The 23,176-nt window shown below is 35.1% G+C and overlaps 3 protein-coding genes across 11 annotated transcripts; 2 read left to right on the top strand and 1 right to left on the bottom strand.

Moving 5' to 3' along the window:
* Positions 1–3,456: 3,456 nt before the first annotated feature.
* Positions 3,457–6,704, top strand: LOC140829109 (pentatricopeptide repeat-containing protein At5g46460, mitochondrial). Of its 2 annotated transcripts, none has more exons than XM_073192100.1 (3): positions 3,457–5,521; positions 5,599–6,328; positions 6,549–6,704. In XM_073192100.1, exon 1 carries the CDS (start codon positions 3,664–3,666, stop codon positions 5,392–5,394), a length of 1,731 nt encoding a protein of 576 aa, XP_073048201.1. In that variant the 5' UTR covers positions 3,457–3,663; the 3' UTR covers positions 5,395–5,521; positions 5,599–6,328; positions 6,549–6,704. The 2 variants fall into 2 exon arrangements, with proteins under 2 accessions (XP_073048201.1, XP_073048202.1); XM_073192101.1 differs by having other exon boundaries at positions 5,825–6,328.
* LOC140829108 (phytochrome E-like) lies at positions 6,388–11,606 on the bottom strand. 2 transcript variants are annotated; one of them, XM_073192098.1, is made up of 4 exons: positions 9,351–11,606; positions 7,660–8,455; positions 7,270–7,563; positions 6,388–6,841 (listed from the first exon to the last, which is right to left on the bottom strand). In XM_073192098.1, exons 1-4 carry the CDS (start codon positions 11,302–11,304, stop codon positions 6,763–6,765), a joined length of 3,123 nt encoding a protein of 1,040 aa, XP_073048199.1. In that variant the 5' UTR covers positions 11,305–11,606; the 3' UTR covers positions 6,388–6,762. The 2 variants fall into 2 exon arrangements, with proteins under 2 accessions (XP_073048199.1, XP_073048198.1); XM_073192097.1 differs by having other exon boundaries at positions 6,388–6,821; positions 9,351–11,599.
* A 5,537-nt stretch (positions 11,607–17,143) lies between these two features.
* Positions 17,144–22,970, top strand: LOC140829110 (uncharacterized protein C2F7.02c-like). 7 transcript variants are annotated; one of them, XM_073192102.1, is made up of 7 exons: positions 17,144–17,295; positions 18,365–18,674; positions 19,172–19,305; positions 19,505–19,589; positions 19,697–20,221; positions 20,557–20,894; positions 21,706–22,970. In XM_073192102.1, the coding sequence occupies exons 2-7, from the start codon at positions 18,506–18,508 to the stop codon at positions 21,862–21,864; spliced, it is 1,410 nt and encodes a 469-aa protein (XP_073048203.1). In that variant the 5' UTR covers positions 17,144–17,295; positions 18,365–18,505; the 3' UTR covers positions 21,865–22,970. The 7 variants fall into 7 exon arrangements, with proteins under 7 accessions (XP_073048203.1, XP_073048208.1, XP_073048209.1 ...); XM_073192107.1 differs by having other exon boundaries at positions 19,190–19,305; XM_073192108.1 differs by having other exon boundaries at positions 19,211–19,305.
* Positions 22,971–23,176: the final 206 nt, after the last annotated feature.

A 23,176-nucleotide genomic window follows, 5' to 3' on the forward strand; every position in this document is an offset into this window, starting at 1 on the left:
AAATCTGATAGGTAATGGAGTATGGTCTATTACCTTCTTTCATCAGCTTTTTTTCCTTGAAATTCTGATGCAATGTCAAGGCTCGGCTGAAATCTCGATATGCCAGGTTGTAGGCTATCCTTGGATAGATTACTCCTACAATATTTCCTGCACAGAGGTTTCTTGAAATTGTTCCCAGTATTGAATCTTGTAGATTCCTCATTCTTTTATCGCATATAGCAATATCAATATGTGAATCTATTCCTTCTTTGAAACTAGCCTTTATCATAATCTGGATTTTTCCGATATGAATCCAGGGCATGGTCCTTGCTACTTCTATCTTGAGTTTTTGTAATTCCTCCTTAATTTCTTCGGAAGGAATTAACTGCATCTCCATTCTATTTTCTATAAGTTCCATCGGGATTGTCATTCCCTTCTGGAAACTTTATAGATTAGATGATGCTTTCTGTTTCTTAGGCCAAGACTTCCTAAGAATTTTTCTACATGTCCTGCAGAGAAACCTTGATATCTCTGTAGACTCGGATTTTCTCTCATGATTCTTTGAACCATGTAATGAGATATTGTAGTCTGGCTGAAAAATCCAGACAGATCTTCGTTTGTTTTGTGTCGAAACACCTCGTCTTCAGTCAGATTCTGATTCTGTTCCATCAAATTCTTCCTGACTTAAGACTTCTTCTTCTTCATATATACTTTCATTTAAGGCAATATCCTCAAATCGGTATACTTGAATAAGATCTTGGTAATAAACTGCTTCTTCAATATCCGGGGTAGGATCAAAGTGTATAATACCTCTTTTTTCATTTTCTGGACAGTTTGTCGAGATATGACCTCTTGCTTCACATGTCCAGCAATTACAGTCCTTGAAACTTTCATTAGCCCGAGTATGAGCTCTTCTGAAAGTTTTCTTTGTAGGTGTTCTTCCTGCGATTTGAGATGAACTCGATGCTTGGGATGATATCCTACTTCTTGATGGTCCGCTTCTTTGTCCAGATTTGTAAGATCTGGCTTTCGTTCTAGACCATACTGTTCTTGGTTTCCAAGAACTTCTTCCACTTCGAGCATAAGATGAGTTCTAAAACTTTTCCTTTTATGCATCTGTGGTTTACTTCCAATTATTATTGGAAGATCATTTTCCTTACAACACAAAGGAGTTCCTGGTACGTATTCCCTTATGAGCATTTCTCTCCAAGGGCTTGACAGTTTTGCGAAGAAATGACTGCATAGCTATATCTTCTTCGACTCCTTAATTCCATCTATATTTAGTGAATAACATAATGTTTTCATCCACCAAACATATATCATGTAATTCCATACGATACAGAGCTTGAGTATATTTCTTCTTTTTCTTTGTATCTTGACTGTTGAAATATTCTACCCCTATGAAGTGTGCTTTAAATAGGGTAGCCATTTTTCCAGCGATCTCACTAAGAGATTCACCAGCTAGGACTGACTCCTTCATGTCAAATGAGGTCATGTCCCAAGCAATTTTCACTGATCTCATAAGACTCATTTCCAAAAGTTTAATGATTCCTTCTTTGTTGAGATCGAGTGTTCCTGTTACAATTCTCATAGCAGATGTCCAATCATCTATGAGATCTTCTCTGTTTTTGAAGTCTAATACATCAAGGTTAAGCATAACCTCGTAAGGATGTATAGGATCCAAAACAGTTTTCTCATAGGGTGTTTGGTGCAAAGTAATTTGATTTCTCCTTGCCCTTGTCCCTGCTGGGTGTGATCCTCCACCAGTATGGAAATCAGATTGAGATTCTCTCATGTTTACATTCTGAGATCTCACACTTTCCCTTGGTGGTTCTTTAGAAGATGACCATGTTATAGCAGGTGGTGTTTCACCTACTGCTGTGTTCATCTTTAGATCTACTACTTTGATATTTGCGAAAGATTCCGCAAGCTCTTGTAGATCTTTCAAACCAATCCTTTCTAAAGTTGTCATCAGATCAATTTCTTTTCTGAGACATGCTTGATTAGATTGATCATCTTTTCTTTTTCAGTCAAAGGATTTGACACTACTCTGGCTTCCCTTGTTGATGTAACAAAGGTTCAGTACCAAAAGATGGTGGAAACCAACCTCCTGAAGTTCTTCTACTAGAACTTGGTTGTTGTTCCAGTTTCTGAATTATTGTTTGAATATCCTTTAATATTCCAAGAATTTCTTTCTGTGTTTCAAGGATTTTCTCAACTCGTTGCGGTATAAAATATAACATGTTGCCATAATTTTGTACTGTCTTCTGAATTTCCTTAAGAACTGAAGAGAGCTTAGAGGAATCTGGAACTATCTCAAAAAACTTATTTGTTTGAATCATAAGTTTACCTGAAAGTTTACCTGAGGGTGCTGATACTTCCCTTTCTGTTCTTAATATTTAACAATAGTTAGATTAACTTGTGTATATTCCAAAATATTGGAATAAATCTTGTAAATTATTTTTCTTGAACCTAAGTTCGGATTCATAATTTTTCGAAATTCTCCTTGTCATACAATTAGTTACTAGTAATAATAAATCTGTGTTTGAAATAAATTAAACTTTCGCTCTGATATCATTTTGCGAAGCACGGGGATCAATTAAAATCAAATAAAGGATTGGGTAGTATTGGTATTTGGAAAATATTTTTCTCTCTCCAAGGAGCTATGCACAACATCATTCCTATTAGGTACTGAACACAAATTTACCCCTAATTTAATCTCTTGAATATGTTGTGTCAGTGAAATTAATGACAGTCAAATAAAACAATGAAATGACTGAAGTTTTGAAATATGTATTTTTGTGGTAGTCAAAAACTTGTGTGAGACGGTGACACGTGTCGTATTTTATGAGATAGATCTCTTATTTGGGCCATCTATGAAAAAGTATTACTTTTTATTATGAATATTGGTAGTGTTGACTCGTCTCACAGATAAAGATTCGTGAGATCGTTTCACAAGACACATACTCTTTGTGGTATATTTTGATCAAAATTTATTATAAAAATAATTTCAAAAATCTTCTCCTAATAAATTTATGCTCTAAGTTATGATGGATTCATGAATTCAAAATCCTAAGTTTTTTGGTGAATAAAGTTAAAGTAAATTTCAAATCAATCTTTTGTCAAATTATATAATTTCAATTCAAATACACATAAGATAAAATTAAATGTCATTCCGAAAACAATATATTCCAAACACAGTATTAGTATATTTCCAATATTTGATGATATTTTTTTCTCAAATCAAATCAATAATAAAAAAATATCAACTCCAACCGAACAATTAGATACATTCGTAAGTGGGCAATAAAAATTAGACAATTTATTTACAAGAAAATGAAACAAAATTCTCGAAATTATATTATATTTTTAAAATTTTAAAATAATAAATAATCTTAAAATTAAATATAATTTTGATAAGTGGTTCGTCACAGAATGAATGAATGAGCCAAAGTGAGTAGAAATCGTAATTAGTATATATACACAAAATTATCTATTCTTTGAAATTATTATATGATATTTATGATAGTAAACCATCAAAGTTAACGCAATGAATTTGTTCGTTGGTATCGCTTTTCCGTTGCTAATTTACTGTCATTGATCCCCCGAGCATAGTGTTGCTATTTTTCATCATAATCTAATGCTGCTCCGCCGTTCTTGGTGGTCGTCGTATCATAATGGACGATGATGTCGAAGTTTCAAGCTATTTACAGCAAGTTCCAGCTTTTACAAAAGTCTTGCACCACTCTCGCGTGCTCGTCAAAATCTTTCACTAGAGTGGTGGAATATTCGGAGTTCAGTACTCTAGACTATGGTGCTTATATCTCAATCGTTCCTGATCATTTGGAGAATAAAAGAGTGGATGAAGCTCGAAACTTATTCGATGGCATCCCATCACCCAATGTGCGTTTAGCTACAAAGATGATATCTTCGTACGTAGAAAATTATAGATTGGATGAAGCGTTGGAGATGTTTGATAAAATGCCCATTAAAGATGTTGTCACGTGGAATAATATGATCAAAGGTTGTGTCGATTGTGGAAATACGGAGATGGGTTTGAAGCTTTTTGATGAAATGCCCGAAAGAAATGTGATTTCTTGGACTACGGTGATGAATGCAATGTGGAAGTGTGGGAACGTCGAAGAGGCCGAAAAGTTGTTCTGCAAGATGCCAGCTAAGGATATAGCAGCATGGAATGGGATGATTCATGGATATTTCGAGAATAGTAGAGTGGAGGAGGCAATGAGGTTATTTGGGGTGATGCCTAGTAGAAATGTTATTTCTTGGACAACTGTGATTTCTGGGTTCGATCGGCTGGGGAGAAGTGATGAAGCTTTGTTGCTTTTAAAGAAAATGATGAGATTCGGGGTGCAACCTACATCAAGCACTCTTACTAGTGGCCAAACAGCTTGTGCTAAAATGGGTTATTTGCAGTTAGGTAGTCAAATTCACGGGCTTCTTCTGAAGCTTGGCTATGCTTTTGATGCCTATGTTACTGCTGCGCTGATAACTCTTTATGCGAATTGCAAACAAATAGAGGATTTTGTTAAGGCTTTTAATGAGAAGTTGCATCTCAATGTTGTAGTATGGACATCTTTTTTGACCGGATTTGGAGTAAATGGTAAGCATGAAGATGCATTAAGAGTTTTTTGTGGGATGATCAGGTTAGGAGTCTCTCCAAATCAAACTTCATTCACCAGTGCCTTGAATTCAAGCTGTGAAGTCGAATCTGTTGATTGGGGCAAAATAATTCATGGTGCGACCATCAAGGTAGGACTGGAAAAGGATAGCTATGTGGGTAATTCTCTTGTTGTGCTATACACAAAGTGTGGAAATATAAGTGATGGGATATTCACATTCAAGGAAATTTCAGACAAGAACATAGTTTCATGGAATGCAATTATTGTTGGGAGTGCACAACATGGTTGTGGCAACTGGGCAATAGCATTCTTTTCGCAAATGGCAAAAACAGGAACGGAACCAGATGAGATCACATTCACTGGGCTGCTTAATGCATGTAGCCATTCAGGCATGTTGCAGAAGGGAAGACACTTCTTTGCCTGTCTATCCCAATATTCAGCAATCAAGCCAAAGCTTGAGCACTATGCTTGCATGGTTGATATCCTGTGTCGAAATGGGAAATTAGATGATGCGGAAGATTTAGCCAAAAAGATGCCTATGGAACCGAATTTGTCTATATGGCTGGCTTTGCTTAGTGGATGCAGAGCCCAGTGTAACTTGGAAATGGCGGAACGAGTTGCTAAAAAGGTTTTTGAGGTAGATCCAAGTTGTAGTTCGGCTTATGTGTTGCTGTCTAACATGTATGCTCTTGCTGGTAGATGGACTGATGCTGCTAGAACGAGAATGAAAATGAAAAATGTAAAACAACTGGGATGCAGTTGGGTTACCCAATAAGGTATTCGGCATCTGTTTATTCAAGTTCTAGTATATGATCCAGGTTTTCTTCACAGGTATCATTATTCAATTACCTGGTGAAAGTCATGCTAGGCAAGCAGCTTGTGTTCGGACAATCCTGATTCTGGTAAGTCTGGTCTCTTTGAGAATATCCATGGAAAAAGTTAATGATTTTTGTATAATGACTGAAAAATCATATTCTAGGTGCTTTGAAGCCTTCGCTTACTAATGGTTTTAATCAAATGGGAGCTAGTTTTCGGGATATGTTTTTCCAATTTGGTTACTGTCATGCCTGAAGTGATACTTTTCTTTTTCTCAGGTTCCTTGCCTTTTCTTACCTGCAAGAATCGATGTATTTTTAAAAATGTTGATACATTTATTCCCGTATCGAGAAATTTTATTTTCCCTGCTTTCTTAATTTGGTTGATAGGAACTTGGATGAAGTGGGGAAAAGTTTTGTTCTGAGAACGAGAATTCTGAATGAGTTAAAAACTGCACGAATCTGATGAAAACCATGCGGTTTGAAGTGTGCTTCCTCACGATGAGGTTGCTCTTCTAGCTGGCGTAAAGGATGGTTTTGACCTTGGTTGGGAAGCCAATCCTGTGGATGACTTGCGAGAATGTGATATTTTTGCGACAAAGGAGTTTTGTGATATTTTGTGGTTTATCTTGGGAAACCCCAGTTTCATAAATCAAATGGTTTACACCCAATAGCTTGCCATGAAAGTGCGTCATAGAACATCGATAGAAATAGAAGTGCGTACGAAAGGATTGCTTATTTATCACATTGATGTAAAATGGAGGAGCAAGAAGCGTTTCCATCGGTGATGACAGTCTGATGGTAGATGTAATGAAGGAGGGGTGCCGCCAATGCATTCCATTTTCGACCTTCGCTTTTCTTTCAGAGTTTTTCGAGACATTTGAGTTTCCTAAGGTTGAATCTTTTTGTTTACTAGCTTTGAAGATGAATTTAATATAATTTTCTCAGTCTACTCAACAATCTAAAATCCATATTTATTGGCCATATTACTATTTTGTTCGTCCTAAACAATTTATCGAGAAAAACCGTGAATATCATTAATTACAGTTGTGTACTGATCACCAGCATACAGACACAAGTTCAAGATGAACTGATACTTCCCTACCCAGTTCAGGAACTCGGAAAACTCTGCTCTTACCACAAGATGGATCGGCTGCTGCACGTTCTGGTGAACTGTTATTGATCTGATTTCCGTGAAATGAGTTCAAGATCAACTAAGAAGTAACATCTACTCTGATCTCTGATATACCGGACATTACCATTCATCGTTTTGAGAAGTTTCTGAGCAATGTTGAGAGCAATTCCTGGCTGAGTTAACCAGTTACTTTTCACTGCATACATATCTTCAATAAGAGAAGAGGGAAGTCCCTGGCCAGGGTGTGCCATTCTGAAGAAACAGAATACAGACTATGATTGTAATCAGCACAAACACAGAAGCATAGTAAGTGAGAATATTTGAATAGGGAAGCGAAATGACTTAACAAGTTGAGTTATTAGAAACTTGGGGCTTAAACTTGAATTTAATCTGGCCGGCTCAAAGATGAGTTTTTTGGTACGTGAATTTATGCTCGAAACAATATCAAGTCTTTCTCAAGCTAAAACCCTCAAAAGCATTTAAAAACTCAAGTGCCATCCGTCCAAATAACTCAAATTGGCACCATCTAGCAAAATCTGAGGGCCACATAGGGAGGCATAAATTTTAAAAATATTATAAAACTTGTATAAAAAATTGTTGAAATCGAACTAAGCTCAAATTTGAGTAGCATTTAAATTGTTTACACACTCTTCTATGATGATGAGATCGAGCTCACCAGAAAAATTTAGTGCAAAAATACCTGAATTGTAGGTGAACAGACTCATTCCCGTCTTGCATCAGTTTCAAACCAGGGGATACCATAATTTCCACCCAACCATCAGGACAAGGTGTATGGTCCACCACACTGAGCAAGAAATCAGACAAGGCTAACTGAAGCTTTATTTGATCCCCATATAAACAAAGAGTTCTAATTCGCTCAGAGACATCCAGTACTAGTTTCAAATTCTTTTCATTCAACAATATCATAGCCTGACAAACAATAGCGTTGATAACATTCCCCAAGAAAAACTCTTCCATCTTAAGCTCCAGTTCACTGTGGGACCAAAAGAACATTGCATATAAACGAAAACCGTCCCTTCAATCGTAATTTTAGGTATTTTACGCAAAGAAGATAAGGAAAGGGACTTACCCTTCTTGTGAACTTCCAAAATGTGGATCGTCTAAAATAGATAAAATTTGTCTTTCACAAGCTTCGCTAGTCTCAATAAACCGTTTCTGGTCTTCTGTTAGAGCTGAATTTCCCAGGAGTCCATGTGTGAAGCGGATTCCATTTAGAGGATTCTTCATCTCCTGCCTAACGTAAGCCAACTCTTTAAGTTTTGAAAGCTGCTCCTTTCCTTCCGACTTATCTAACATGAACTGTTGCTGTTTCGGTACAGTCTGCAAGAAGCAGAAACACCCGTTCACATTCCCACCCTCCTCTGTTTTCTTATTTGCTGTCAAAAGCACATCGACAAACTCACCACTCCGGTCAAAAAAACCAAATGGGAGCGTTTGAGTGTCCTGGCCACTAATTGCTCGGTAAAAAAGAATCATGAATTTAGTCAGCTCGTCCTGACCTTTCAGCCGACAGAAGCTTCCAAAAATTTCACCAGGTAACATCTTTCCAATAATCTCGTGTTTCATCCAGCCAGTCAGCTTTTCCATGGCTGCATTCCATTCAGAACAACAGGCATTCTCGTCTGAAGCAAAAATAGGCGGAATCAGTGGACTTAGGCTTTGCATAATAATCTTGTAGTCCCCTTGCAAGCGGATGAACTTGTCCATCACTATTTTCTCAGCTGTGACATCTTGACCAATAAAGCAAACTCCAACAACATCATTTTTATAGTTCCTACTTGTACAAGCATTAGCAAGGATAACAGCGTTTGGAACATGTCCCCCAAAAGTCATTAGCTTCACTTCAACATTTTTTTCCTCCTCACCTGAAGCACATTGTGAAAACAGAAAAGGAATAAAATGAGTAACTCGAAATGAGATACTCCAGGATCATCGCAAATAAACATTAGTGAGGTTTTAGCAAGTTGCTCAGATGGATCTCACTCTGAGCCATTAACAGCTAGATATACAGCATCAAATTGCATTTTCAATTTCTTCATTCATAGATATTTTTGGTGGAAAATATCACGGCCGAGTGATTTTCTACGTTTAAATCGCCATATTTGTGACAGCAGGAAAAATTCCTCCCAATTTTGCGCACAGGATTGTTTGATTACATAGAGAAATAAGATGGAATAACATATTTTAACACATATTGAATCACAGAAGTGTGATGCCTTGCATATTCCATCGCTTGTTAAAAAAAGCAATGACCAGCTCCAAGGGAATAATGGAAGCGGGAGAATGAATAATTTTGATTATGGGAAGCGCCTCTTCAAGTTCGAAGCATAACGACTAAGCATGGGAGAAAGGAAGAGCAAATGGCTTGTACCAAAAATTCAAGGTTGGATTATGCTTCCTAGCCAACAAATATTAGAAAAACTTTACTCAAGTTCAAGCATATGGAATATTTAATATTTGTAAGTGTGGAAGGCAAAACAATCTCCAATATATTTTCCAATTTACCTACACAAATACGTCTTGATGCACAATACAAGTTTTTTTAACCAGCCAATAATTTTCACTTTCAAGAATAAAGGATACTGTTGTTAGAGGTTTTTTACTATTAGATCGATAGAAAAATATCGATCAACATTGTGATTATTTAAGACAGTATTAGCGTTGCACAACACAAATATTCTACAAATAATGTCGAGCCATTTCAGGAGTGTTTTGGAGTCATTTTAAATTGCTTTTAGCCAATGATGCAAGAATCATTACCGTGCAGAGCTCTTTGCAGCAGGATTTCAGTAGCTCCACGCGAGTCTTCATGAATGACATCCTTGATCAGAGACTTTCCCAAAGCTTCGGACAGAGTCAACCCCGTCAACTCATGCATCTTAGCATTCCACCCATTGATCCAACCGGATGCATCGACTCCAAAAATTGGAACAGTAGCTGTTTCTATCAGCCGGACCATTTCAGCAGCGGCCGAAGTAAGTTCATTCAGCTGTGGGTTCTCAGAATCATTTTGTTGAGAAAATATATCAGGTTTAGGACTGCCTTCTTCAATCTCCAGGAATGAATTTCTCAATATAAGTTGGAGAGAATGAATTGCATTAATCTCTGCAACCTCCCACTGCAAACTCCGGCTTTTCACTACTTCAAGAAAGGTATTGAATGAAGATCTGGGGTGCATTTTCCCACCGTCATCTTTGTCCTCCGGATGATGCTTAGCTCCTCCCCATTTGATTTCCTTTGCCGTGTGAGACCTAAACCAAAATAGAAAATCGGTGGATGTAATTTTTGCAGCAATCATACCACAAACTGCGTCACCAAGCAGTGGTGCACCTGGATAGCCAGCATCAGCAAGACTATCTGTACTTAACCCTGTGGAATCTTCAAGGCTGTTTAGTAGCCATTCAGCAATATCTCTCATTTGTGCCTCAGTCGGTGTGACACCAAGAAACCAACATTTCCCACGGTAATATAGTGCAGCCCCATCACAATTTACAAGATCCATGATATTGGGAGACTGATTCACAATCCCAAACGGAGCTCCGCGAAGAAGCATCTCGCACAATAAGGTTTGCATCCGAAGGGTTTTCTTTTCCACCAACTGTGATGCTAATTGAAGCTCCATATTAAGCTGCAGACCAAATGCCTGCATAAGGAACTCACAAGCGTACCGAAGTGGAAAAGGGACATAGCGCGATGAAGTGTGGTGGCACACCACCAATCCCCATAGTTTCATCGAATCACCGCTATTCACAACTACCGCCATCGCCAATGAAGCCATGGACCCCATGTTCTCCATGTACTGAGTGTGGCAGCCATGTGGTGAACGTAGGGTAGAATTAACCAAGCAAAGAGGCTGCTTTAGTTCTTTACTTTGGATTATCTTAACTGGCTTTGCCCTACAATCGCAAATCATTCTGACACGGTTCTGCATGAACAAGAAACGGGCTGCTTGAGGGATATCAGTAGATGGATAGTGCAGCCCCAAATAAGGTTCTAAGTCGGACCTTCTAATTTCTGACACTACCTCTCCATGATTATCTTCATGGAACTTATACACCATAACCCTATCATAACCAGTAAGTTTTTGGACATCTTCTACGACTGTATCACACAAAACTCCTACATCGCCCCCAGGAAGAGACTGCAGCCTAGATATGGCTCTCACAGCTAGTTTCTGCGATTGCACAGCACTAGCATGCAACATAGCAGGATCACAAGCACGAGCTGGCTCCAGATCAACCACAATGCCCACGTCAATTCTGTGTAATATAGCATAAAATGGTTTGTGGGTGGTGCAAGAATGAACCCAAATCGGGTTCAAAAATGAAATTTCCCTTGATGCCACAGCTTTATCCAATGAAGCCCTACTTGAAGAGGTAAAAAGCGTTCTTGCATCAACCCCAATAAGACCCATCAATTTTTTTGGCTCAACGACACTCTTCAAGCCCAGCATATCAAAGCAATTCTCACTATAACCTATGATCTTCAAACTGGGCTCCTCGACCGCAAGCATACAACCAAAGGCCTGCACAAGACTCCCCCTCTGGATTTTCGACAAATAAGCAGTCATCTCCTCCTCAGTGCTCAAAGTATTCGGAGCATGAGAAACTGACTTTGAGTAGTTAAAGAACTTACCAGACTTACCGGACTGCTCAAATTCAGCCATCAGCCTCGCATCGGCATTGTACTGAGCCATAGCTCTGTTGTTGTTCATGTTGCTAGCAGCAGAGGATGACAAAACAGTGTTGGCGGCGTTATTTTTTCCCTTGCTTTCGTCCAATTTTCGATTTGTGGCTGTCGAGTTTTTACCATATTCGGTTTCTAACTCAATTAAATGATGCTGTGTACTGTATAATTCACCCCCCTAACTTTCTCTTAGCTCGGATAATTTGTAGTGGGATCAATACAAGTACTATGAGTGGTAATAGCTGGATCTTTTATCATTAATTGTGTATGGCGAATGGTCCCCCCCTTCCCTCAATGGTTATATCCATCTCTTTCATTGAGGTACGGTTATCTTGCTGCCGTAATTGGGCACTTACAGGTTACAGCCAATTTCTTTTGTTAGAACACACAGCAACCGACCTTAATTGTCCATAGTTAGAATCAAATAAACGTGGGATGTGGACAAGTCTCGGATGAATGAATATCTATTGCTACTTGTATGTTTATCTATTACTATTTATTAATAAATTTAAATATTTTTACAACAAATCATAACTTAGTCTGTTCTGACTGTACACCTATCGTGCACACTTGTGTGAGCACCGATGAGGTGACTCACCAATTAGATGTGCAATTTTTCTATATTTCATCACATCCAATGTGAGTGACATCTCATCGATGCTTACATAGATGTTCAGATATCCAATGAGTGAGTGACACCTCATCGGTGCTCACATAGATGTGCACAGTAAATGTACAGCATATCAAAACTATATATATATATATATATATATATATATATATATATATATATATATTATATATATATATATATATGATGATACCCTCATAAGAGCCCGGGTCATGGATGACCCGGAATATCAAATGGATTCCCAAATCCGAGTGAGTCTGCAGATGGATTCTTCTGGAGCCGGGCAGGCGAAAGCCCATGCTCTACTCTCCGGGCAGTAATAGGTCCGGGATCTTGTATAAATCTCCCGGGAGGCATTTTACCCGAGCACCTCGATAACAGTGCCGCACTCGAGTGGTTCAGAAGATAAGGTCTTGTCTTGAGAAACGTGCCTGACAGAATCCTATTGATATGACACGATGGGAAAATAGGGTGGCTTGACAGGAGTCAACATCAAAGGCTATGAGTGGTAAGTGTACGCACAAATCGAGATAATCCTTGATTTTCCTTCCTATAAATAGCAGGTATGCATTTCTCATTGGGGGACCTCTCTCTGGTTTTCTGGAGAACTCACTCTCACACATATGTTAACACACATATTTATACCAGTAGTCTTTATTTCTTTAAAAGCTACACTGGTTATCATCTTTATCTGCTGACTTAAGCATCGGAGTGGCCACGCCGGACACACCTCCGGCGCCCATTCACGAGTTACTTTCTTGTTTGCAGGCCACGATCGAAGCCATCTACTTTGCTCAAATTTCCAACCATTATAAATTACTGATTTGATCCGTTGGAACTCCTTACCCGGCTCACCCATTTCAGCGAGATCACATCAATATATATATATATATATATATATATATATATATATATATATATATATATATATATATATTCAAAACAAAGTTTAATATTGTTAAAATAATATTTTTTAATAAAATTCAAAATCAAAATAATCATATATATATAATCAAAAAATAAACTTTTTAAAATAAAAAAAAAAATCAATCTTTTTAAAAAATAAATGCAAGAACAGTCAAATCGATTCTAGTTGGCTTTGACCTATCCCACAAGTTCTTGATTGATTTTGACCAACTAAATATTTTTGGATTGGACTGGTGAGTCGAACTGGTCAATCAGGTCCAATTTTTGAAAATACTAGTCATGATACGTTATTTTCTTGAGTCATCAAAGAGCTCGACGAGGAATTCAACGAATAAAGGTTTTTCAATTTTTTTAATTAGTTATTTCAAAGTATAATTTAGTCTCTTTTTAGTTTCTAATCTTTACGATTATTATATGACCTCATTTAAACATAATAATTTCATATTATGGTACGACCCTTCATATTTTTTTCAATTATAATATTACTCCGATATGAATATAAAACATCGAATTAATTATATGCATGCATTGCATGCACCGATACACTAGTGTATAATATATTTGACGCATGTTGTCGGGTGCGACGCAATTACTTCATAGTATCTGTAAATACATTAATTAAGTATCCACGGCTTCTTTGAGATAGTGAAGTAGGTGAACGATATGTCAAGTGATCATGAGTTTGATTCTTCTATTAACGTCAAGTTTGTTGCATATGACTTTGTCTAAATCGATTTATCCGACCGGTGTAGTTTCATATTATTGTGTTAAGCCTATTAATTTACTCAATTACATTAAAAGTTAACAAATACGAGTTCGGTTTAAAAAAAACATTAGTTAAAATATGACATTTTCATTATCAAATTAATGTTTTAGGCTATGTTTGGTATGTAGGATAGGATAACTAATTGGATTGATGACAAAACTCAAGATAAGGATATATAATGTGTTGTGATAAATCATGTTTTGTTTGGTAAGATTTTAATGAGTATGATAAATTTTACATTTTTTGTTGTTGAGACAAAAATATCCTAAACTAGCATTGATGACAATTGGGTATATAAAATGATATTGTAGCAATGTTTTCAAAATCATGTATTTTGTTAATAAATAAATATTTTATAAAATTTTCAATTATAGATTATGTATTTGTCTGATAATTTATTTTTTTAATAAAAATTAATATGATTTTGCATTTTATCTCATTTTTATTTTGATTTCTAATTATTTTTTTCTCAATTTTTTAAATTTTATTTAGTTTTATCACTATACAATTCAATGTCATATCAACACTACATTGATGAGACACGTCTATGTCAAGTAAAAAAAAGACCTATTTTGTTTTTTAAAAAAACGAAGTTGGATGACTAAAACTTAAATTTGACAAGATATATGGTCAAAATCGCAAATACAAACATATTGGATCACAAAAAACAATTTTTCCTAAAAATTAATTTTACCCAATGAATTAAATATTTTTTTCTATATTTATCCAAGTTACTTATATATATTTTTTTGAATTGACAAATTTTGTTGATGTCCGTACAATAAAAATATTAGACATATATATATATATATATATATTATATATATATATATATATATATATATATATATTTGATATGTGCACTATACCGCTGCACGTTAGGAGACCGATAGTGTCCTCACCCTGGATGTGATGAATATAAAAAAATACCATCCAATGGTGATTGCTTCTGGTGCTCACATATGTGTGCACAGTAGGTTGCATCTATCAAACTTTATTTTTATATTATATGATATATTATATTATTACTTATGTCTGTACTTATTAATTATTTCCAAACCCGTTTTATTACAAAACCAGTCTTGTGATTATGTCTTTCTTTTATTTTATTTTTGAGATGATTTTTTATTTGAATATTAATATAAAGAAGTCTTGTTACTTACATATTAATTAGTGATCTAAAAACAAAGAATTTTTGATTTCTCAAACCTGAACCGAGAGCATATCTAAAATTGCATATCTCTCATGTTGATTTTTCGTGGTTAAAATGGTAATTTATGTTATATTTTAGGAATTAGATTGTTAATCACTCCAAAACAATGGGATACATTTTCAACCAAATAGATTTTTTTTTATCATGGGCTTCATGATTAATTGAGCCTATAAAAAATGAGACAAACATGTGATTAATAATCTATCATTCACTTATCACCTACACCAAACATAGCCTTATTGTTTTATCTCTCACTCTCTACTGGGAAGTTATAAAATTTTGGTTATTAAATCAAAATACTTCGATAATTTGAAGTTTTGGGGGGAGATTTTATTTATTTATTTATTTTCGAGTCCCTCGATAAAAAATTATAATTAAACCTTTTTAAAAATCAAAATAGGACAGGTTAGTTTATTTTTTACTTTTTTGTCATGCAATATTCAGCAAAATTCTATTATTATTTTGACAGTAATACCGATTAAGTTGATGTTTGATTATTATATTAAATCATAATATGTACGATGATTCATTGTTTCTAAACAATTAAATTCTATTATTAGTTTGACAACTTTACATTGTTGTAAAAATCTACATTAAAACTGTCTCAAAACACAATATACTTGTCCAAGAACTAGTTTTTCTTTAACATGATATTAGTTTCGAGTTATTTGAAATTCATGATTTTCAATTTATTTTAATTTTTACATAAATTAATACTTAAATTCATTTTTTTTGCTTATTTACATTATCATTATTATTATACATATAATAATGAATTTCACATTATTAGAATATTTTTTGTTTACTTATTTACACTATGATTATACATGTAAGAATTAATTTCAAATTATTCAAATATTCTAAATACTTGGAATTCTAAATTTTATCCATGAATTTCAAATCATTTCATCTAAAGATGACATTAATAAATTCTCTTATGCTTTTTTTAATATTTAAAATAAAATGATTAGATTATATATGTATTTTTATCAAGCATAAAATTTAAAAACATAAGTATGTGTGATTATATAAAGATTTACTAGTGCATCGACATATACATTACGTGTTCGTACAATTTTTTATAATCAGTTTAATTTATATTCAAATAAAACTTAAAAACATAAATATGTGTGATTATATAAAGACTTACTAATGTATTGACGTATGTGTTACATGTTTGAACAATTTTTTTATAATCAATTTAATTTATATTTAAATATAACTAATATCATATCGATAAAAAAAAAGTGACGAACAATTGTATATAATTTGACATGATTATATTTAAATTATAATAATGCAATAATTCTAAAAGTTAATGAGAAAACAAATTGTAATTTGAAATAATGAAACAAAGGAAAAAAATAAAATGGGTAAATTGTAACTCGAAATAATGAAATAAAAAAAAATTCCACGTCATTTTTTTAAATCTCTTGTAGATTTCTGAATCAATAGTTAAAGAATTGTTTCTAAAATTTATGATTTAAAAAATGAAGTAAAAAATAAAAGAAACTAAAGACCAAGAGACCTGTCGACAGAGCGTTTCGACACGCGCCGTCCCTGTTGGTAGCGTAGTCATTTTATTTTACATACGCCATGCTTACGCATATCAACTGTAAACGTGGCACTTTACTACCGGTCCAACCTCAATTTGCATCCCAGCCGTCACTCATGGTTTAAATCGTCTACGATCGGTTCTCATGGTACCATAACCGCCCTGCTTCATAGTTTGTACCGCAATTTTTTTGCACAATTTAATTAGAATCTAAAGCTAGATTCACATGTTTCAAAAAGATTATAATATTTTGATAAATAAAAAAATATTTTTTTGGACAATCTTAATCTCAATATTTTTGTTTAATCTAATAATGACATTTCCACTCATTCAATAAATGAAGACATAAATATATTATGTAACGAGGATATGAGTAAATATATTGTGAGACGATGTCGCGAATTTTTATCTGTTAGACAGATAATTCTACCGATATTCAAAATAAAAAGTAATAATTTTTTATAGATAATCTAAATAAGAGATTCGACCTACGAAATTGATCCGTGAGATCGACAGATCGGCTCACAAGAGTTTTTGTGTAAAGATATATATTATTGAACTTTTAAAAAACTTCATTTTTGTTTTTAAATACAACTCGTTTTTTATTATTTTTTTTCCGTTTTCCATAATCTATAAGTTATACTTATGTAAAACAATATTATCTTTCGAAAACAATCCATAAATCTACCTGCCAACATTAAAATATGTCTCAAAATTTCGTAGAGAATTGACAGAATAATTAATTCTGAATTAGAATACTATAATTATCAATTGGCTTGGGTACAACTTTTTATTGCTGCGGTTGTAGATTACGTAAGTACACCTATCCAGCACGCTGCCATCTGGGTATAAATACCCGAGTGCCGACCAATCTATACAGTGGGAAAGCGCGTCGTGAAGGGGGAGAGGAGACTTGGTGTTCCACAGGTAAAACGGGGGGCAATATCAAACTTTTGATTTGCCAAAGAAAGATGTTTTTGGCTGTACACCAAATAATTTAGTTGCATGATATACACGAGTAAAGTGGAAACGATTTTTTGTTTGTGAATTACTGTGATCGCCGAGTTCTGGATCACGAGTGTTGAATTTCCTGTATGCTGATGTTCTAGTTTCTCGGGTTTTTAATTGTGGAGTAAGTGTCTGAATTGTGGATTCTACGTTGTAGCTGTTTTGTGGACTTGTTGTTTGTTCTGAAGGAAGTGTTTGGAGGAGTTGACTTCCATCTTCTCAGGGTTTCTGGAATAATTGGGGTTTTATGGGAAAGATCTTTGAGAGTTTTACGGGTTTGCTTCGTATTCTCGTGCTTTGCGAATTCTGATTCGTTGATGTTTTGAATTTTTAGGGGTTTGTCACCGGACAGAGATATATTTAATTTCTAATTCTGTTATTAATTTCAATTTTATTCTCTGTGATTAAAGTGCTAGAGTTGTGTTGAATTCATTTTCTTGGGGGTTTTTTCTCGAATAATTTGGGTTTTCTCGGAAGGAACTTGAATTTTTTTACTGCTCTGCTTCGGATTCTTATGCTTTCTGGAAAAAAACTTTTGGTTTTCCGACTAGATATGTTAAGGTGTTCTCTTATTTACGTTAAGATTGTACCAATTATTCGAGTCAAGCATATGGTCCAAATTGGGTGAAAATATGTAATTCGTTGACTTTTTTTTTTATCACCTTTATCTAATACTGTGATGTCCTTCAGATCTGCTATTTTTGTGTAAGCTGAATTTTTCTAGGGTCTCTTTGATTTGAAAGTAGTCAACCTAGAGATAGATTTCTTTATTTTCCTTCATCTAATGATGGGCGTAATTAGTATTCTGTTTCGACAATTGTCAATCACAGGTTTGCAACGTTAGCTTCACCTACTATATCAGGCCATTTCTATTATACTTGGGATGAGTTAAATTTTTTTTTTCTGGATTATTCGATTTTCCATCAACCGCTATTTATTTGGTTTATAATGTGAAACATCTGTTAATGGAAACTTGTTTTGCTTGCAGTCATTTGTTGCTGATCTGATCATATATGAAAGTGTTTGTTTCCCCTTGCAGTCTTCTGTGATTCTGATGAACTTGAAAGAGTGTGTTCACCACTGATGGTTTTGATCCAGTATCGTTATACGTATCATAAATTCAGATCAAATGCCATCATTAAGAATGAAAACCAAGTCCACCACTGGCTGTTTAACAGAAAAAAATTGTCTCCATGTCTGTCGAAAGTCATGTATGATATCCAAGAATCCTCTCTCTCCTGCCAGAATTTATCAAAATGTAGAAGAAATTGGAACTTGTATTCAGAATAGTTTTCATGGTAAGCATGAGCCTATCCTGAATTTTGCTAGCTCTTTTTCAGGTGGGATTTGTTTCCAACTAATCTTGTATCAGTGTTTGCCATGAAATAATCATGTGGTGACTATGAATGATATACAAAATGGACCTATCTAAAATCAGTTAACAGAAAAACAGAAAGGAGAAAGAAAAGTTGACAAGTTCCCCCAATTGAGACCACACCCATTCTGGTGCCTCATATAACCCACGGCTGGATGTGTCTATGTGGTATCACCTGTCTAAGATTTATGGGGCACCGATGATGTGGAGATTGAAAGGTTGATTTACCAAACACAATGTTATTTTACTTCCCTGGCTGTTCTTCCATTTCTTGTTTGTCCTCTGCAATTGTTGACTGTGAACCTCCTTTAAGATTCTATCTCGTGCTGATATTTCTACTGTTAATTCATGATATACTTAGATTCTTAAGTAGCCAAGTGTATATGCGTATGGCTTGATGCATATCGGTTTATAATGCAGCTTCATTTTATGATAAAGCATATGCTCTGGAAACTGCAGGGACTGAGACCAACCATGACGAATATTTTGATGTAGAACATTTTTTGCAGAAGCAGCAATTCAATAAACCTGATTCTTCAGCTGCAGATAATTTGGTAAACACATTCTTTGTTCCATAATTCAGCATTAATAATGCCATTTGTTACTACTATACATTTTACTGTTTTTATTAGTCTAGGGTTTTGATATAAGCTTCTGAGAAGTCCTCCCGGAGCCTTATTCACGATAATCGCATAAAAGAATTTGCTAATATACTAGTCTCACACTTAATTGTGTTGTATGAAACACACGCAGGATACTAAACCATCCCCCTGCTCATCAAATGTGGATACAATTTTTTCTTCCATCCTAGAGTCTCTAGAATTCCGAAATGATGAAGGTATATACTACAGTTTTTTTTTACATCGATACTTACAATCGAGGGAGTATGCATGCACGCCATAAAGTTTATCGATATCATATCTTACTCGTCTCACTGCTCTGCAGGAATTGATCATCTTTATGTGCTACAGTTAGATATCAAAGAAAGTGGTGATGCTAGCAGCAGAAACCAATGTGAATCTCAAGCATGCGATGCTTCAGATTTATACACCTCTGAGATTATTTTTCCTGGTCCATATGTTGAAAGCAATTCAATATATGATGATAAAACAGAAAATATGTCCTGGCTTGATTACAAACGCAAAGAGTCTAGTCTACTTTCTGATGTGGCTGAAGAGTACATGATATTACCTTTTTTAGAGGATACTTTTGATGTTGGACAGGACCATGATAGCAGAGCATCCGGAGAAGCCATCTTAGATGCAGGAAATTCAAATTTATGCGATGTTATCCATCAATTAAGACCTTGTGATCTGGAGGCTGACATAAATAAATGTCATGACCCAGATTATGAGTGCTTTGATCCACAGATGTATATCAGAAATATACCAGGCCAGTCAGACGTGTCTTTATGTTATTCATCTGATACGAAGGAAACTCGGCGGATCACTTTAGTACTTGACTTGGATGGTAATTACATTGTCTTAATACCTGTAAGCATTTTATGTAACTTTAGATGAGTTTTACACTTTTGAAAATTTCATGCATTTTGTGCCAACCTTGATTGGGTACATCGATAGTTAGATGTGAATAAGCTAAGTGCAATTTCACGCTTTAAGCTCTAGACTCTAGAGAATGTTTCAATCTTATGAAATCGTGCAATTTTTTAGTTGTCTGTATTTTTGTGCTTTATTGAGTGGTCTAAAAGTTGGCGGACACAAGTATTTGCTCGAGTTACTTCCAGGAGGAATCAATCAATTTTAAAAAAAAAATTAATTTAAGAAACTTTCCTTGGCTGTGTACAGAAACGCTTGTGCATTCTACATTGGATTATTGTGAGGATGCAGACTTCACATTTCCAGTTATCTTCAACATGAAAGAGCATACTGTGTATGTGAAAAAAAGGCCTCACCTCAATGTTTTTCTGAAAAGAGTGGGAGAGTTGTTTGATATCATGGTGTTCACAGCTAGCCAAAGCATCTATGCCAAACAACTTCTAGATATCCTGGATCCAGAAGGAAAGCTTCTATCAAAACGGGCATATCGGGAATCGTGCATCATTTTAGAGGGAAATTATGTGAAAGACCTAACTGTTTTAGGTGTTGATCTTGCAAAGGTTGCCATAATTGATAACTCCCCACAGGTGGAAACTATATTCCTAGTGCTTCATTAAATTCTCAGCATCGCTTGATTTCTTTGATTCAGCTCTTACCTTGAAATTTTGATTAAAAAGTAATTTTTTTAATACAAAGTTTCAACTTGTTGCCAGTGATCTTACCCATATTTAGCACCTAATTGGTTAATCAATACTCCTTTGCATTAATTATCTTGTAAGGACACTGGGTGCTCCATTTAGTTAAGGTTGTGCGCTCCATCTAGGTAGTATCAAGGGTATCCTAAGTACAGCCTCCGACATCCTCCTAGATGATTAATATAAATATAAGTTAATTCACTAATTTAGCATACTAGATTAGTTAATAGTAGTAAACATACTTTAGGTGAGAATAAACCGGCAATAAATTGATTCAAATAAAATTTCGATTAACCAACAGAAACAGTCCATAATTGAAAGTACGAGCTGATTCAATTTGTACGCCAAGCCTAAACCAACAAATGATCTGATCTTAAGCATCCTCACCCCCCTCACCTTCTCCCTCTCCCGTGTCTGTTTCCCCTAGAAGTCACTTTACTGGGTTAGCTGAGGTTTAAATCTTTAAAAAGTTACAAATTCCTATTTGTGGCAGTGAAGACAATCCTAATTTATTTTTAACTGAATGAGATTGTTCTGCTACGCTTATATTTTTTGTATCGTACAAGTATTCATTTGTTATGCCTGCATCACCAACACTTTGGAAGGTTTAAAACAGCTGGCTGCATCCTCCTTAGATGTTAGATGCTAAATATGTCATAAGTATATCCTTGGTATTGAACATTATGCTTGTGATGGTTTTCAGGTTTTCAAGCTGCAGGTAAATAATGGCATTCCTATTAGGAGTTGGTTTGATGACCCGACAGATTGTGCCCTCATTTCACTCCTTCCATTTTTAGAGACTTTGGTTGATGCGGATGATGTACGGCCCATCATTGCTATGAAATTTGGTAACAAGGAATAAGGGCTCCTCGTCTATTCTTACTGGTTCTTTTGCTGCTCTCGGTCTCTTCAACTTTTTAGGACAGTCTTTGATTTTGTTTTTGTGCTTCCTATACCCTTTTTGAGTTGATAGAATTTCTTTACTGATAAAAGATAGTCCTCCTAATCGATTCAACTCATGCACATATTTTCTTCCTACCTATCTGTAAATCTCTCTAATTCAGATAGAGGCTTGGGCTTTGTGTTGGGTTTTCCACTCACGTTATTTCGTGAGGTTGTCTCTAGCTGTTTAGGTTAGTTTATGCCAGAAGTTAGGGCCACAAGGTTCCTTTTTTTTAAACTTGTACAACTATAGACACAGTGCTTCTCAGTTCTCACAATGTGTATGAATTGATTTCTATGCAATAAATTATGTTTCTTGAGTGAAATATTGCAAAACTTGCATGCAACAAAATGTATGACTTCCCGCCTGAGTAACGTAAAGTGTCCAGCATTAACCATGTATGCAGAGGCTATTCAAAGATGGACAGGGGCAAAATGGCAATGCTTTATATCCAGTGGTCAATGCATAATGGCACCTGGACAGTGAGATTGTTATCTGGCTTAGTTAAATTATTCCGTTCAATAAACATCTGATACGGTTTGAAGTAAACCTAAGGTTGCTGTCCTCATGTTTGTTGGAACTTACGCCTGTCTTTACTTAGTGGCATGATTTGAACTTTTGGGACATAGTCGATAACACTCTCCGTCAAAAATTTGTTAACTTAAAAGCTGCTGTTGGAAAAAAAATTGCTTTCATATCAATCTCAACTAAAAATATATATATATTTTTATAACCTTGTGTTAACAAAACGAGTAAATAATTGAGTTTTCAAGGGAAAATATGAGGGTGGTTATACCCCTTTTAATCTCCATCTTTTAATCATGTTTTAAGTTGACCAGTAAAATGAACGGAAGTATATTATGTAACTGTTTATAAAGTTTGCATGGGGGAGTAATAATGGTTCTGATTCTCTCTATTCCTTCTTTCCACCATGGAAAGCTACTTTTAAGTTTCTCAGTACATAGCATTCAGAAGTTAACATTGTGTGAGATATCTTGTGATATTGTTATATCAATTGTATATGTCCCCCCGCCCCTCATCTTCTACTTTATTTTTGCAGCCATATGTTGTAGTTTTTATCTGCTTTCCAAAGATTTTAATAATATTAGCCGATGAACATAGCATGTTTTCAGTTAATTGTAGTAGATAGATTTATTTCGAAATCTTTTAGTTATATTTAACATGTGTGGAGGTGGGAGGATAGACAAAGTGAAAGATTAGGGCGATGGAA

Source organism: Primulina eburnea, chromosome 4 (genome assembly GCF_022965805.1).
Source record: "Primulina eburnea isolate SZY01 chromosome 4, ASM2296580v1, whole genome shotgun sequence".
Classification (NCBI taxonomy): Eukaryota; Viridiplantae; Streptophyta; class Magnoliopsida; order Lamiales; family Gesneriaceae; genus Primulina; species Primulina eburnea.